The sequence below is a fragment of the Pseudopipra pipra genome, chromosome W, assembly GCF_036250125.1.
Source record: "Pseudopipra pipra isolate bDixPip1 chromosome W, bDixPip1.hap1, whole genome shotgun sequence".
In the NCBI taxonomy this organism is placed as follows: Eukaryota; Metazoa; Chordata; class Aves; order Passeriformes; family Pipridae; genus Pseudopipra; species Pseudopipra pipra.
The window spans coordinates 13,751,735-13,767,776 of NC_087580.1; the positions used below are offsets into that span (position 1 = coordinate 13,751,735).

Sequence of the window (16,042 nt, forward strand, 5' to 3'; positions counted from 1 at the left end):
GGTGGTGTGGGAAGGCGTGTCTAAGGAACAAGGGATGTGCCGAGGCAGAGAAGCCAAGAGAGCATGCCCCGAGATAGGAAACCTAGTTGGTTAAAGAAGGCACATGGTGTTAAGGAATAAAACCGCGCCGAGTTTGAAATAAAGCCTCTTTGTTCACCATCACACGAGGAGCCTTTATTTCCTTGTTATACAAGGACTGCGTCTGCTACAGTTCTCAAATCACAGCCGGGAAATGAGGAACTCGGAGCACAGGTTGACGATGCCCTTGACGCCGAACTGGTCGGCTGCAGCCAGCAAACTCTCAACGTTGTCCTCCGTGATCGGTACTGTCTCAGTGTAGGCGTAATCGATGATGAGACCCATCATTTCAGCTGAAACACCGGGGATTTCATAGACCATCTTGTCTGTGCTGGTAAACAGAGTCCTGAAAACACAGCACTGCTGCATTAAATCCTGTCCTTGGGTCCCCTGTGTTTCCCGAACTCCCAGGGCAACAGTTTAGGCACTGACAGGAGCCCTGCTGGGAGGCCCCATAGTTTATTAATTAATGTTTTACTTGCTGGTTGTTTGAAAAAGGAGATAAAGCCTCTGGCTGGGGACAGGGAGCACCAGGGTGAACGACCCCCATGTTTCCACAGGAATCACAAAATCACAAAATGGCCTGGGTTGGAGGGGACCTTAAGGATTATCCCATTCCAACCCCTGCCATGGGTAGGAACTCCTTCCACTAGACCAGGTTGCTCCATGCCCCATCCAACCTGGTCTTTCTTGGACACTTCCAGAGATGGGGCAGTCACAGCTTCTCTGGGCAACCTGTGCCAGGACCTCACCACCCTCACAGGGAGGAATTTTTTCCAACTATCTAATATAAACCTCTGTCAGTGTGACGCCATTACCCCTTGTCCTGTCACTCCAGGCCCTTGTAAATAAATCCTTGTGTTTCCAATACTGACCTGAAGTAGGTACTTTGACAAGAGAGGATGAGCTTGTGAGCCTTGAATTCCACTCCGTTAACTCTTATGATGACATCACAGAATGTGCCTTCAAGGCGGAGCTCGTTGGCAATGCTCCAATTCCTTCCGCTCATCTCCCTCTCTACGTTGGAGGATGACTTCTTTCTGGTGCTATCTCCCACGCTGCAGTCAGAGGCAGTGGACCTCACTGACGTGTGTGAACACTGGTGTTGCCTGGAAACATCCAGTGCTGAACCCACTCGCTGGCTCTGGATTGTGACCCGTGATGACATCACAACCACAGGGGTGACCCAGGCCCAACATTCCCTGGTTGCCCGGCGCCTTCACTTCCCCTCGGCCCAGGTTCTGCTGAACCCCGGGCCTGCACAATGTTAATGGTTGCTTGGAGCAAAATCGTCTGTGTGATCCCCCAGCATAATAATAATGAATAATAATAAATAATCCTCAGTATTATTTTGCCAGAGTGTAAAAGTCCCAAAAGGTGGGCACTGACTGCTGCTGAAGTGCCTTGTGCCACCTCACCCAGGAGGAAGCTGAGGCACAGCCCAGCTCCTGTCAGTGCTGAAGTCGCACCCACTGCCCCTGATTTGTCATTTGAGGTGTGCCAGGGGAGATTTAGTTTGGCTCTTGGGAAAGTTTTTTCCCCAAAAGGGCTGTCCAGCCCTGGCACAGCTGCCCAGGGCAGCAGCGGTGGCGTCCTCATCCCTGTCCAGGTTTAAAAGCCGTGTGGCTCTTGGGGACATGGGTTAGTGGTGGCCTTGGCAGTGCTGGGGGACGGTTCTCTGCGGGCATTTCCCGCACAGGGTTCCGCGACTCCGCGTCCCCGGCGCTGCGGGGCGGTTCAGTGCCGGGCGCCCTTGCCCGCGGCTTCTTTATTGGAATCTTTCCTTTCTGTTTCGCCCTCCCCGCTCGCTGCGGCAGAAACGAAACCGCCGGTCCCGCCCCGCGCTGCTGCGGGCGCCGGGCGGAGGCGCAGCCGGGGCACGGGGGGTCCCCCCGCACCCCCTAACCCGAGCACGCCCCGAGTCCCCCCCGGCCCCGCGGCCGCGTTCCGGTCTAGCCCCCCCGGCCCCGCCCCGCGGCTGCGCGGCCCGGCGGGAGCGGAGCGGGAGCGATGGTGAGCGGGGTCCGCGGGCCGGGAGCCCGGGCTGGGGCAGCGGCGGCCCCGGGGCTGGGCGGGGGAGCGCGGCCAGGAGGGCACTGGAGGCTCCTCGGTCCCACCAGGGCGGCACCGAGCGGGGTCTCTGCTCTGCCCGCAGGTGCCCGAGCTGGAGAAAGCCACGGTCCGGATCCGGCAGCCCGAGTGAGTGCGGGGGATCCTCCGGACCCTCCGGGAGCAGGGGGTGGCCAAGCTGCAGGGAAGCCCTGCTTCAGCACCACTTGCCCTGGCCGTGGAGCTGCCAGGTGGGCACTGGAGCCCTGTCCCTGCTGACAGCAGCCCCAGGGGGGTTGCCCCCTCCATCCCTCCGTGCCGTGGCCCCTTACCCACGCCGATGCTGCCGTAGCCCAGGTGGGGCCCAGGTGACGCCGCTCGTTCACGCACATGCCCTGCAGACCCCTGTCCATGCCGGTGATCAGTCGCCCCACGCCCACCACGCCGGCCACTGTGGCCCCTCGGTCATGGCTGGGGCAAAGGGACAGGCCCGTCAGAGGTGCAAAAAAGGATGAAGCTCCCAAAGCTGCTGGGGGGGGCAGAGTGGGGGGACAGGGCTGCCCCCTCCCCGAGGTGCAGGTAGCCCACCACAGCCCATGAGCCTCTGTGCTGCAGGCAGAATCCACAGCTCAAAAACACGCATCCTGATGGGCTCAATCCTGCGCTGTTGGGGGGCAGCTGCCCCCTGCAGCACTGGTGAGGGCTCCAGCTTGACCCTGCACCTCCAGAACCCATCAGCTGCCTCCCCAGGTCTCACCCACAGAGCTGGGCTGAAGGCCAGCAGCTCCCAGGCTTCCTGCTGCTTCCAAACCATTTTGCATATGGCACATTGGAGCTTTGTGCAGCAAGGAGGAAAGACAACGTCCCGGCCTCATTTTTAAACTGCAGATTTGTTTTTATTTTTAGATCTCGAAAAACTCTAAGAAGTAAGTGGAGACATCTCAGGTAAATCGAAGTCCTTAATCCCCTTGTTTCTGTGTCCCCGGTTCTCCCCCTGCTCACGGTGCTGCAAACCAGGGGCTGCCCCAGGCTCGGGTCCCAGCCAGTGTGGGCAGAGCAGGAGGGATGCGGGGCCAAGGGACACTGAGTGGAGCAAAGCCTCTGGGGTAATGAAAGGTTTCTCCACTGCCACGTCTCAAAGTGCTTTAAGTGTTTTCCTGCCTGTGCAGCACAAGCAGATACATGTTCCTGAGTGCAGAACGTCCCACTTAGGGCCAAATCCTGCCTGTGCCCGGGACAGGCTCCCGCACGGCACTGTAGAGCTGAGGGCATGCCAGGCTCCCCGAGGGGCTGGGGGGAGCTGGGGGACACAACAGGGTGTACAAGTTTCGAGTTGGCTTCCTGCCAAGTCCCCCGAAACTCGACAACAAGGACCCGCCTCCCAGAGAGGGAAAAGAAGAAAAACCAAGCAGCCAAAGCTATAGCAAAAAATATGTATATATATATATGTATATTTATATATAAGACAGATACACGAAAGGGGAATACCACACACCGGGGGGGGAAGGGGGGGGGAGGGGAAAAAAAAAGGAGAAGGACAAAAAGGGGCAAGGACCGAACAAGTCAAACAGCCAGTCGAAGGCAAACTAGCAAAAGTCTCACCACTTCCCTTCGAACAGGCAGGATGGCCAGACACGGTCCTTGGCTCTCCCCTCACGCGTGGCAGATAACGGCAGTCACTGTAGGCCTCGGCTCCAGATAAGCCCAACCGAAACAGGGACCCACCGTTCTCGAACCTCGCCGGAGAGGAAAGAGAGCGAACTCTCTTATCAATGCCTTATTTATACCCTGGGTTACGTAAAGGAATAGCATGGAATACTTCCTTGGTCACCCTCCTAGTTCCTTCCTGGTTACAAGCTGGTTTCCAGGAAGGCCTAGACTGAAACCATCACATTCTCCACCCCTTATTCCATACTATTTCTTTACGTAACACCTGTATATTGTGTTTGTCTCTATCCCGCACATATACACATATATATATATAGTCCATGTTTATTTTTTCTCGAAGGTTGTCGTCTGTCATTGAAGATCAGCACCACCAGCAACTCGATTTGTGTTCTTGGCCCTTTCATCATAATCACAGTTCCGGTTTAGGGCTGGCTCATTGGTTTGGGCTGTGTCATCATCGGCCATCCTTAGATTCTCGTATCAGCTTTGTTTGGGTCTCTCTCTTTTTTTTTCCGTCTGGTGTCTTGTCTCCTGTAAAATACAACTCAAGGCACAGAATTAGTTTTTTCCCAGGCTTAGGTTTCCTTGAGGCACACATTGGACCTCTCCATCCTTCCTCATAACCCACCAAGTATATCCAGGCCCTTGAGCAAAGACAATCCCACGAATGGGTTTGTCTTGGCCTGAGGGAGGAGTGATCCAAACGGCCTTACCTAACATACCTTTTAGATGGATCGCTGGAACTTTGTCTCCATCTACAGTGTGGAGGGACTCTGCTTGGGCAGGACCAGCTCGGTTGACAGAGCCTCGGGTGTTGACTAGCCAGGTGGCCTTGGCTAAATTCTTGTCCCAATTTTTGTAAGTTCCCCCACCTAGTGCCTTTAGAGTCGTCTTCAACAGTCCATTACACCTTTCTACTTTTCCTGCAGCAGGTGCATGATATGGAATGTGATATACCCATTCAATACCATGCTCCTGTGCCCAAGTGGCCACTAGACTGTTTTTGAAATGAGTCCCGTTGTCTGACTCAATTCGCTCTGGAGTGCCATGTCTCCACAGGACCTGCTTCTCAAGGCCTAGGATGGTGTTTCGGGCTGTTGCATGCGGTACCGAATATGTTTCTAACCATCCGGTGGTTGCTTCCACCATGGTAAGCACATAGCGTTTACCTTGGTGGGTCTGTGGCAATGTGATGTAATCAATCTGCCAGGCCTCTCCATACTTATACTTCTCCCAACGTCCACCATACCACAGGGGCTTCAGTCTTTTCGCCTGCTTAATAGCGGCACAGGTCTCGCAATCATGGATAACTTCAGAAATGATATCCATGGTTAAATCCACCCCTCGGTCTCGTGCCCATCTGTGGGTGGCATCTCGGCCTTGATGACCGGAAGCATCATGGGCCCATCGAGCCAGAAACAGCTCTCCCTTCTGCTGCCAGTCTAGGTCTACTTGTGACACCCCTATCTGTGCAGCTCGGTCCGCTTCTCTGTTGTTATTATGTTCTTCATTAGCTTGCTTCTTGGACACATGGGCATCTACATGGTGGACTCTCACATTCAGACTCTTCGCTCTGGCAGCGATGTCCTGCCACAAGTCAGCAGCCCAGATGGGTTTTCCTCCACGCCTCCAGTTCATCTTCTTCCATCGGTCTAACCATCCCCATAGAGCATTGGCTATCATCCACGAGTCTGTGTAGAGGTAGAGTCTCGGCCATCCTTCTCGTTCGGCGATGTCCAGGGCCAATTGGACGGCTTTGAGCTCTGCAAATTGACTCGACCCGCCTTGACCCTCAGTAGCTTCTGCCACTCGTCGGGTGGGACTCCAAACGGCTGCTTTCCACTTCCGGTTCCTTCCTACAATACGGCAAGAACCATCAGTGAAAAGGGCATAACACCTTTCTTCATCTGGCAGCTGATCAAATGGCGGAGCTTCTTCAGCTCGGCTCACTGGCTCTTCTTCTTCTTCTGCCAGACTGAAGTTCCCACCTTCAGGCCAATTTGTGATAACCTCCAGAATTCCAGGGCGATTTGAGCTTCCCAATCGTACACGCTGCGTAATCAAGGCTATCCACTTGCTCCATGTGGCATCAGTGGCATGATGCGTAGGGGGTACCTTCCCTTTGAACATCCAGCTCAAGACTGGTAATCGGGGTGCCAGGAAGAGCTGTGCTTCAGTACCAATTACCTCTGTAGCTGCTCGTATACCTTCATACGCCGCTAAGATTTCCTTTTCCACAGGGGTGTAATTAGCCTCAGAACCTCTGTAGCTTCGGCTCCAGAAACCCAGTGGTCGCCCTCGTGTCTCGCCAGGCACCTTTTGCCAGAGGCTCCAGGAGGGACCTTTATCTCCAGCTGCAGAGTAGAGTACATTCTTTACATCTGGTCCCGTTCTAACTGGTCCAAGAGCCACGGCATGTGCAATTTCTTGCTTGATCTGCCTGAAAGCTTGTTGTTGCTCAGGACCCCACTGGAAATTGTTCTTTTTACGGGTCACAAAGTAAAGAGGGCTCACAATCTGACTGTATTCTGGGATATGCATCCTCCAGAAACCTATTGCTCCCAGAAAAGCTTGGGTTTCTTTCTTGTTTGTGGGGGGAGCCATTGCTACAATCTTGTTGATTATGTCTGTTGGTATCTGGCGTCGTCCATCTTGCCATTTCACCCCTAGGAATTGGATCTCTCGGGCAGGTCCCTTGACTTTGCTCTTCTTGATAGCGAAACCGGCCTCGAGGAGAATCTGGATGATCGTCTGTCCTTTTTTGAAAACCTCTTCTGCTGTATCCCCCCATACAATGATGTCATCGATGTACTGGATGTGTTCGGGAGCCTTACCCTTCTCTAGTGTGGCCTGGATCAGTCCATGGCAGATGGTTGGACTGTGTTTCCACCCCTGGGGCAGTCGATTCCAGGTGTATTGAATGCCCCTCCAGGTGAAAGCAAACTGTGGCCTGCACTCTGCCGCTAAAGGAATGGAGAAAAACGCGTTGGCTATGTCGATGGTGGCGTACCACTTTGCTGTCTTGGACTCCAACTCGTATTGGAGCTCCAACATATCTGGCACTGCAGCACTCAACGGTGGCGTAACTTCATTTAAGCCACGATAGTCCACAGTCAGTCTCCACTCTCCATCGGATTTACGCACAGGCCAGATGGGGCTGTTGAAGGGTGAATGGGTTCTGCTGACCACCCCTTGGCTCTCCAACTTCCGGATCATTTTGTGGATAGGGATCACAGCATCTCGGTTTGTCCGATACTGTCGTCTGTGCACAGTTGTTGTGGCTATTGGCACTTCTTGATCTTTAACTCGCAGTAATCCTACAATGGAAGGGTCTTCTGAGAGGCCAGGAAGGGCAGACAATTGCTTGGACTCCTCTTCAATCACCGAGGCTATACCAAAAGCCCACCGGTACCCTTTCGGGTCCTTGAAGTATCCTCTCCTTAAGTAGTCCATACCAAGGATGCAAGGGGCTTCTGGCCCCGTCACAATGGGACGCTTTTCCCATTGGTCTCCCGTCAAGCTCATGTCTGCCTCTACTACTGACAATTCTTGAGACCCTCCAGTCACTCCAGAAATAGTAACAGTCTCGGTACTCTTATACTCCAAAGGCATTACAGTACACTGGGCTCCAGTATCTATCAAGGCCTGGTATCTCTGAGGATCCGATGTGCCAGGCCATCGAACCCACACAGCCCAGTAAACTCGGTTATCTTCTTGGTCCCTCTCCTTCTCCTGGCAGAAGGCAGGGCCCCTCTACTGGTCTTGATCAGAGCATTCGTCGTCAGAGTTTGACTTCGACTTCTTAGACTTTTTACCGTTGTCGAAGTGGACCTCCATCTTCTCGTGTTTCGGCGATCGCAGTTTCTTTTCTAAGAAATCTCCGTCTACTACATAGACAACTTTCTTGTCAGTCTTCTTTCGCTTCAGCTCCCTCACTCTAGCTTCAAGCTTAAAAGTGGGTTCACCATCCCACTTCTTCATGTTTTCTCCTTTACTACGAAGGTATGCCCATAGTTGGTTACGTGGCCAACGCTTAGAGTTCTCTTTCCTTTGACTTGTGAATGACAGGGACCGTGAGCGAGATCGAGACCAGGATCGAGGTCTAGGCCGAGGTCGTCTTTGTCGGTCCCGCCATGATCTTCCCATTGGCCTTTCCTGGTAATCTCTATACCTTCTGTCCTCTCTGTCTCTAAGGTCGTCCTCATATCTGGAATATTCATAATCTCTCTCCATTCTTTCCCTATCATAGGGGTGTCGGTATAGAGGGTCGAAGGGGTCTTCCAGATTTTCCTCTATGCTCCTCATCCAAGCACACATGGTGTCCACACTTGGTTCATCCATCTTTGGATGATATGCGGTTATCAAGCAATACCTATATGGTTTAGGGGCACCTTGAATTACCTTCTTCCACACTGGTTGTGTGCAAGGAACATTCTCGGGAACTTGGATGTCATAATATTCTGGATCAGAGTAGACAATTTCCTGCATGGCCAATTCCCGCAGGTATTGGATGCCTTCTTCCGCAGTCCTCCACCTTCTCGAAGAACTCTTCAGGGACTCCTTAAACGGGTATTTCGCCCTCACAGCATGAAGAATTTGGAGCCAAAGACTGGATGCCGTTTTCTCCCTTCCCATTTCTTGTTCTATCTTAGGGTCTCGGGCAATGGATCCCAGTTGTCGTGCTTCGTCACCTTCAATTATGTGACTATCAGCTCCCTTGTCCCAGCATCGCACCAGCCAGGCGAGGATTTGTTCACCAGGCAAGCGCATATAATCTCTCCGTAAATCTCTAAGCTCTCTTGTGGTCAGTGATTGTATAATTTCGCTTTCTCGCATTATTTCTTGTCCATCTCTCCCACGTAGAATCTTTTCTACCTCCCTCTTTACTCTTCCGCTCTTACGTGGAACCGCTCCTGCCTCCTCCCTGTATCTCTCACGTGGAGATGGAGACTGGGCATGCCATGGGGATAAGCTTCTATGTTGTTCATGGCGTGGAGATGGACTTCTACGCCGTTCATACCGTGGGGACGGACTCCTACGTCGTTCACGCCGCGGAGATGAACTTCTACGTCATTCACGCCGTGGAGATGGACTTCTACGTCGTTCACGCCGTGGAGATGGACTTCTACGTCGTTCACGCCGTGGAGATGGACTTCTACGTCGTTCACGATACCCAGCCGGTGGAGGTAGCGAGTAGTCTCTCGGGTGCCAAGATAAGGGCTTCTTCCAATCATCCACACCTCCAAGAGAAGGTTGGGTCTGGAGGGGTAGAGATAATTCCCCCTCCAATTGAGGGGGATGCTTTGGCTCCTTCTTTGCGTCCTTTGTAACACTGAATTTGTAGTCGGGATATAAATCATCAAGCGACAATATACCACCGGCCATTTGTGCTGTTGCTTTCTTTTCTCTTGGTGCTGTTCTGTATTCCTTTGGGCGTGCCCCTAGTTCTTTTGGATGTGCTCCTTCCCGTGTAGCCGTTTCTTCCTCTCTGGTAGCTGCTTCTTCTCTTCCAATCGCTCCTTCCTCAGTCACAACCACTTCTTCCTCTCTCGCAGTCGCGCCTTCATCACTTGCTGTTGCTCCTTCTCCCATTGCTGCCGCTCCTTCGTTCACTACATCCTCTGTTCCTTCTTCTTCTTCTTCTCTTTCTTCTGTGCGTTCTGGTTGCGGAGATGGGTCCGTAAGTTCCTCGATCTCCCTTACCCACGTCTTCTTCTTCTTTATAGGGGCAATGATGATCTTCCGGTTCTTAGCTTGAGTCCCGGTTCTAGTGGACTTAGTAGAAATGTCATTGACTTCAAGTTGTGTTTGGACCCCAACTTCTGTGGACCTAATAGGGACATCACTGGTTTCAAGTGGCGTGGTTTGGGTCTCTGTGTCGACCTTAGCCCTCTGAAGGTGGTCTATGGCAGCTCGATAAGCATTAGCCAGGCCCCAGCACAAAGCGGAGAATTGCATATTCGGATCTTTGTAGGAAAAACACCCTTCTGCCAAACAGTGGGCCATCTCACCAGAATCAAACATTTGTTCTGGTGTGAACTCCCAATTAATGGGGGGTGACACACGTCCTACTAATCTACCGAAATCTCCCCAAGCTCCATGCCACCCGGGGACTGGCCTGTCTGCAGCCCTTTCCAAAGTTCCAGCGAATCCCTTTGAGGTGTGATCTTTCCTACAAGAGGGAGAGCAACGGAACCCCATTCTTCCAAGTTTAAGGAGCACTTCCAGTACCTTTATCAATGACAGTACTGTTGCAATAAGATTTATATAGTAATTAGAGCCGATTTTAACCATGGGGATCTCCTTTACCAAACCTTCGATGTCAAAATTAAAGGATGGAAGCAATTCGTTCCATCCATCCTCAAGGTCTGGACGTCTCCCTATAGAGTAGCCTAACACAGGTGTAAAGACGGCTAGAATTATAAGACAAATTAATGAAATAGCCATTGCTTTTTGTTATTATTTCTTCTTGATCCCAAAACAAACTTTTGTTTTATATAAACAAAGTTTCCTTGGCTGTTTTCCCAGACTCTGGCAGTGTTCCCAGACCTGTTCCCAAAACAATAGATTGGCTTGCAAAACAACACCGAGCTTAGCTGTCTTCCTGGAAAATGTTTATCAAAACAAGCCAAACTTAACCAAAATATCCCACTTCTGACACCAAAAAATGTTGTACAAGTTTCGAGTTGGCTTCCTGCCAAGTCCCCCGAAACTCGACAACAAGGACCCGCCTCCCAGAGAGGGAAAAGAAGAAAAACCAAGCAGCCAAAGCTATAGCAAAAAATATGTATATATATATATGTATATTTATATATAAGACAGATACACGAAAGGGGAATACCACACACCGGGGGGGGAAGGGGGGGGGAGGGGAAAAAAAAAGGAGAAGGACAAAAAGGGGCAAGGACCGAACAAGTCAAACAGCCAGTCGAAGGCAAACTAGCAAAAGTCTCACCACTTCCCTTCGAACAGGCAGGATGGCCAGACACGGTCCTTGGCTCTCCCCTCACGCGTGGCAGATAACGGCAGTCACTGTAGGCCTCGGCTCCAGATAAGCCCAACCGAAACAGGGACCCACCGTTCTCGAACCTCGCCGGAGAGGAAAGAGAGCGAACTCTCTTATCAATGCCTTATTTATACCCTGGGTTACGTAAAGGAATAGCATGGAATACTTCCTTGGTCACCCTCCTAGTTCCTTCCTGGTTACAAGCTGGTTTCCAGGAAGGCCTAGACTGAAACCATCACACAGGGCAGCCGGGCAGGGGCTGGGGGAAGGGGCTGCAGCCTGGGTTGAGGCTTTGCTTGAGGCCCCCCCAGGCTGACACGTGTACAGGGCTCCCCGGGTCCATGTGCTCACCCCAGCATCCATCAAAAGCCTTTCTTGGGGGGGATCTGGGCACTGTCTGGAGCGGGCAGCTGCCTGCCCTGGCCTGGCTGCCCCTGTCCTGGGGCTGGGGGATGCATGCGGGGTCCCCGCAGCTGCCCGCCCGCCCCGGGATGCGGGTGGGGGCTGGAGGAGACATGCAGGGTCCCGCCGCAGCTGCCCCCCGCATGCAGCCGGCACAGAGCCGCGGGCGATACCTGGAGTCAAACTTTTTGCCATCTTTAAAGGTCCCATTGTAGTGCTAGCGAATGAAATCCCCCATCTGCGCCTCCCGCAGGCAGATTTTGGGGATATAGTATCTGTCTATCACCACGTCTTCCCAGCGCCGGGGCCCCCAGGATGCCCAGGAGGAGGAGGAGGAGGAGGACGAGGCAGTGGCTGCCCGGGGCCATGGCCATGGCGCTGGGGCTGCGGCGGCAGAAGGGCCCAGCGCGGGAATGCGGAGAAGGGGGGTCTGGGACGCCCCTTCCCTGCCTGGGACGCCCCTTCCCTTCGCTTTCCCTTCCTTCCCTTCCCCTGGGCCAGCCCAGCCCGGCCCTCTTGGAATTTCTGTAGACGTGTCCGGGCCCCATCGCGCTCCCCCCGCGCTCCCCCTCAGTGCCAGGAACAGACACCGCGGGAGAGAACGATCCACGGCGGGAGGGGTTGTTTTATGTCCCCTCTTTTGTTTTCCCTGGGGTAACACAAAACACTCTGTTTCCGTAGAAACCTCACAGAGACATTGAAACAATAACTTTATTGCTAAAATCTTACCATATTCTGAACCCAAACACACGTACAAACTATTACCAAACTTGTAACAGTATCGCCCACCCCCCCCCTCCCCGCCCACACTGCAGATAGCAGCGTAACCCACCAACATTGTAATAGAAACTCACAGAACATACAGGGAGACGGGAGCCGGGAGACCCCGAGTCGCTGGGAAAGAACAAAGCCGAAATGCAAGATCCCCGCCCATGGGATCAATGCAGGGAGCTCTGTCACAGCCATGGGGGACGTGACTCGCTATATTCACTACCCCAAGCTGCAAATGAACAGCGACCCTGTGTCTCAGCGTGGCAGCAGCCATATTCCCTGCCGCACGGACCGGACACTGATCCGTCTTTTCTGGCCCCAGCGCAGCCCCGCCCCACCCACAGACACAAAGGGGAAGGCAACCCCGCCCCCAACCCACCGCCCACCACCACGCCCCCACGGAGACCCGGGTTGAAATAAGGAGGGGGGGAGGAGTGGGGGGATGGGGAAGATGGAACCCAGATAGTTCCACCGGGGATGGTTCCACCGGGAGGGAACAAAAAGGCAAATGGGGGGAGGTCAGCTAACATGTGGGAACAATGTCTAGACGAGGCACTTCCTGTGGGAAGCTTGAATAATATTCAGGCGTGCCCAAACGATATTAGCCAAAGCCAGTCCCCTCAGCGTCAACCCCTGTATGGGGCTACAGAGAATCTGAGGCATTTGGTAAGAGAATCTGGTATGTCTTTAACCAAAACTTTCAAGTATTTGGAGGCATTGAGTTCCATCTATTTTTTCACCACATATTACTGGAAAGAACTAATGAAAATAGTTCTTAGTGACACCCAATATACAGTCTGGTTAGCTGACTTTCAGAAAAATTGCTCTGCTTATATTAAATACCCACAGACAGGCGTCACAGCACACCAGTTAAGTGGGGATGCAAATTATAATTCATTAGATACACAATCTAAATACCATAGAGAAATATGCGACGTAGTAGCCAGGCAAGCCCTAAAAGCTATGAAAAACACTCTCACTACAAACCAAGATAATTAATTAGCTGTTCCCCATTAAAGTGTTACAAGGTTGTACTGAGCCAAATTTGAGATGTTTAGACCAGCTGCAGTCTGCTTTAAACAAGCAAGTTGAATACAATGAAGCCAGAGAGATGCTGTATAAGCAATTGGCTCTTGAAGAGGGGAATACAAGCTGTGAAAGAGCCTTGCAGACCCCTCCTGCAGGGGAAAATTGCAACATTCCTGAACTGGTTCAACCCTACCAAAGAGTTAGCTCTGAGAAGCACCAACCTGCCTTTTTAGCTGCAGCCTTAGATGCCCAGCTAAGAGTACAAAAAGAAGTCAGACACACAGGTAGTTGTGTTAGATGTGGAGACACTGATCACTCTCAGAAAGATTGCCCCTGGAGACCTCTAATAGCAACATTTCATAAGCACCCTAGCAGCAGGGAATGGACTGAGTTGTACCAAGGGTGCCATAAGCAAGGCAAGAGATAGGTCGCAAGCATTGCACTGCTTGTGGGGGTACTGCTTGCTGTACTCCTTTGTAGCACCACTTTTCATGTGCAAGAGAGGAAACAACTTAAGGCAAGCCACAATATGCCAATAACCAGCCCCCAAAATACCCATGTACTCTGCACCCCCAAGAAAGGGGACAGGTGGAAAACACTGCAAATGTTAAGAGCAGAACACGCAGTCAAAAAACATGCGGAAGCCTTGCAGCTTGGACTGCCCCTACCTATAAAGCTTCCAGGAAATTGGCCACTAGTGGTAACTGGTTCAAAGAACTATTCCTTTACCACCCTTATACACCATGGGGATGCCCAGAGACTTTTCTCTCTCGTCATGGCCACGAACAATGCACAGCCTATGCAAAATCACTGCTGGGCTGTCCCTCCTCAGGAGATGCAAAGTAACCCGACAAGGTATCAAACAGCCATGATACATCATTATGCAGAGGACACATTGATAACCACGGCCACAAGAAATGAACTGCCATTCATTGTTACTGCTCTAACCAAAATTGTCCAAGATGCAGATCTTCAGATTGTTTCAGGAAGGATCCAGCAACCACAACTCTGGGCTTGCCCTGGACAGGAATCCACGCAGCAAAAAAGTTCTCCACAGCTGCTACAGCTCGAGGTAAAAAACACTTTATATTTACACGAGTTGCAGAAGCCTCAGGGAGCTGTCAATTGCTTAAAACCTGTTTTAACCATAACCACAAGGGGCCTACACCCTCTCTTTGTATTGCTAAAGGGGAACTCCAACCTAAAGTCTGACAAATCTCTGGCTGCAGAGGCAAACCAAGTGCTAGAAAATTGTACCAAGGTGATACAAGCAGACAAAACAGGAGAAATCCTGAAAGGCAAATCTGCCTAGTCCTAATTCCCAGCAGGTACCGACTTTGCAGTATTGTTCAGTGGGATCAAACTGAGAGAAGCCCACTGTTAGTTCTAGAATGGCTCTTCCTGCCACACACACACCACCTAAAAAATGTGTAAACTGTTAATGAGATGTTTGCAAAGCTTGTCATTAAAGGCAGAGCACGACTGCGGGAATTGGACAGAAGAGATCCTGCCTTTTGTCAACAGTCCAGCTTCAAAGGACAATTTGGATAGGATGCCAGCTGAGGACGCAGGATCCCAAGCTGCCTTGGCAAGTTTGGGTGGTAATATTTCAATCCATCTCCTTAAGCACAGATTGTGGGCAGAAAACGGTAATTTACCTTTAAAAGCCACACCAGATGCAAACCTGAAACAGTAAAAGGTCTCAGAGCCTTCACAGATGCATCCAGGAAAAACACAAAATACTGCAATGTCTTGAATAAATCCTGCCACAGAACAGTGGGAACGAGAACTACAGACCGTGAACCAAGGCTCTGTGCAGGTTCTGGAACTGACTGCCATTCATGTTGCCTTGGGAAAAATTTCTGAACAACCCTTAATGTTGTAACTATGTTTATTATACTATAAGGTTCATACCCCGTCTTGAAACCTAGTTTCTTTGAGATATTGTTAACCCTCACCTGTTGTTTGAAATGCGTTCTGTTTGGTTCCTGTGATTCACAGAAAGTATGATTTCTAAACAATACACACAAATCACATGCTGACAGGTCAGAGCCAATAACTGACAGAAACTGAGAAGCTGCTAAAGCAGCAATGTTTAACACCATACCCAGAGTTCTAAAGCAAACAAAATTGTCTCATTCGTTTTTCCATCAGAATGCACGTTCTCTAAAGAGACAATTCAAAACAACGATTAATAAAGCTCAGACATTATCAGGGCATGCCCACACTGTCAAGAAATCACACCCGTGCCATCTCAGGAAAGCATTAACCCTAGAGAGTTAATGGCAAATGAATTCTAGCAAACAAATATATACATCTCTGAATTGGACATATTGAAATATGTACATGCACATAGATACATATCCACAAAACATAACTGCCACAGCATCCACTGGACAAAGCACAAGAGTGTAAAACACAATGATTTAGTTGCTTAGCAACCTTGGTACTCTAAAATGGATTAACAATAATAATAATACAGCTTTACTTCCTATCAAATAGGAAAATTCTCACATCACAAGCATTCCACACTAACCCATAAGACAAACAATTATTAAAAAGGCACATCACACATTGAAACACATACTAGATAAAAACAAAAAGGGGGAGAATCTGTGTAGCCAGCAAGAACATCTGTAAAAAGCTATGTATGTTATCAATTTTTGAATTATGACAGTGCTGAAAGAAGCAGGTCTGAAAAGCAGCACAAACCTCAGGCGTTTGTCTCTCCCAAGCCACCTGTCATGGTAAAGGATTTGATTTCAGGACAGTGGACGAGATCCCTAGATTTTGTGACATAGGGAGGGAGCTATGCCTGTGTAGTTATAAGAAAAGAACTTAAGCAGAATTCTTCCAAGTGTATAAAACCAAATTCGAGTACATGCCCACAGCAGCAGGAACCAGAGTAACGCAGAAGTTTGAAAAGAGTTATGTTTATGTTCCAGGTTTACATTAGGAAATGACCAATGTGGTAAGAAGCAGCCTGTAAAATGTGCGTGTATGTTTATGTGTGAGTGAAGGTGGCCACCGATGAATGAA

General features: G+C 50.8%; 1 protein-coding gene across 1 annotated transcript; it reads right to left on the reverse strand.

Moving 5' to 3' along the window:
- Positions 1-211: 211 nt before the first annotated feature.
- Positions 212-1,103, reverse strand: LOC135406113 (kelch-like protein 10). Its single transcript, XM_064640661.1, has 2 exons — positions 954-1,103; positions 212-424 (listed from the first exon to the last, which is right to left on the reverse strand). The coding sequence occupies exons 1-2, from the start codon at positions 1,085-1,087 to the stop codon at positions 220-222; spliced, it is 339 nt and encodes a 112-aa protein (XP_064496731.1). The 5' UTR covers positions 1,088-1,103; the 3' UTR covers positions 212-219.
- Between the last annotated feature and the right edge of the window lie 14,939 nt (positions 1,104-16,042).

Bases quoted from the DNA above. Each gene is read 5' to 3' on its own strand.
- LOC135406113 (XM_064640661.1), bottom strand. From the start codon at position 1,087: ATGAGCGGAAGGAATTGGAGCATTGCCAACGAGCTCCGCCTTGAAGGC. The intron at 425-953 runs GTCAGTATTGGA...CTGTGTTTTCAG, and splicing joins TGTCAAAGTACCTACTTCAG to GACTCTGTTTACCAGCACAG.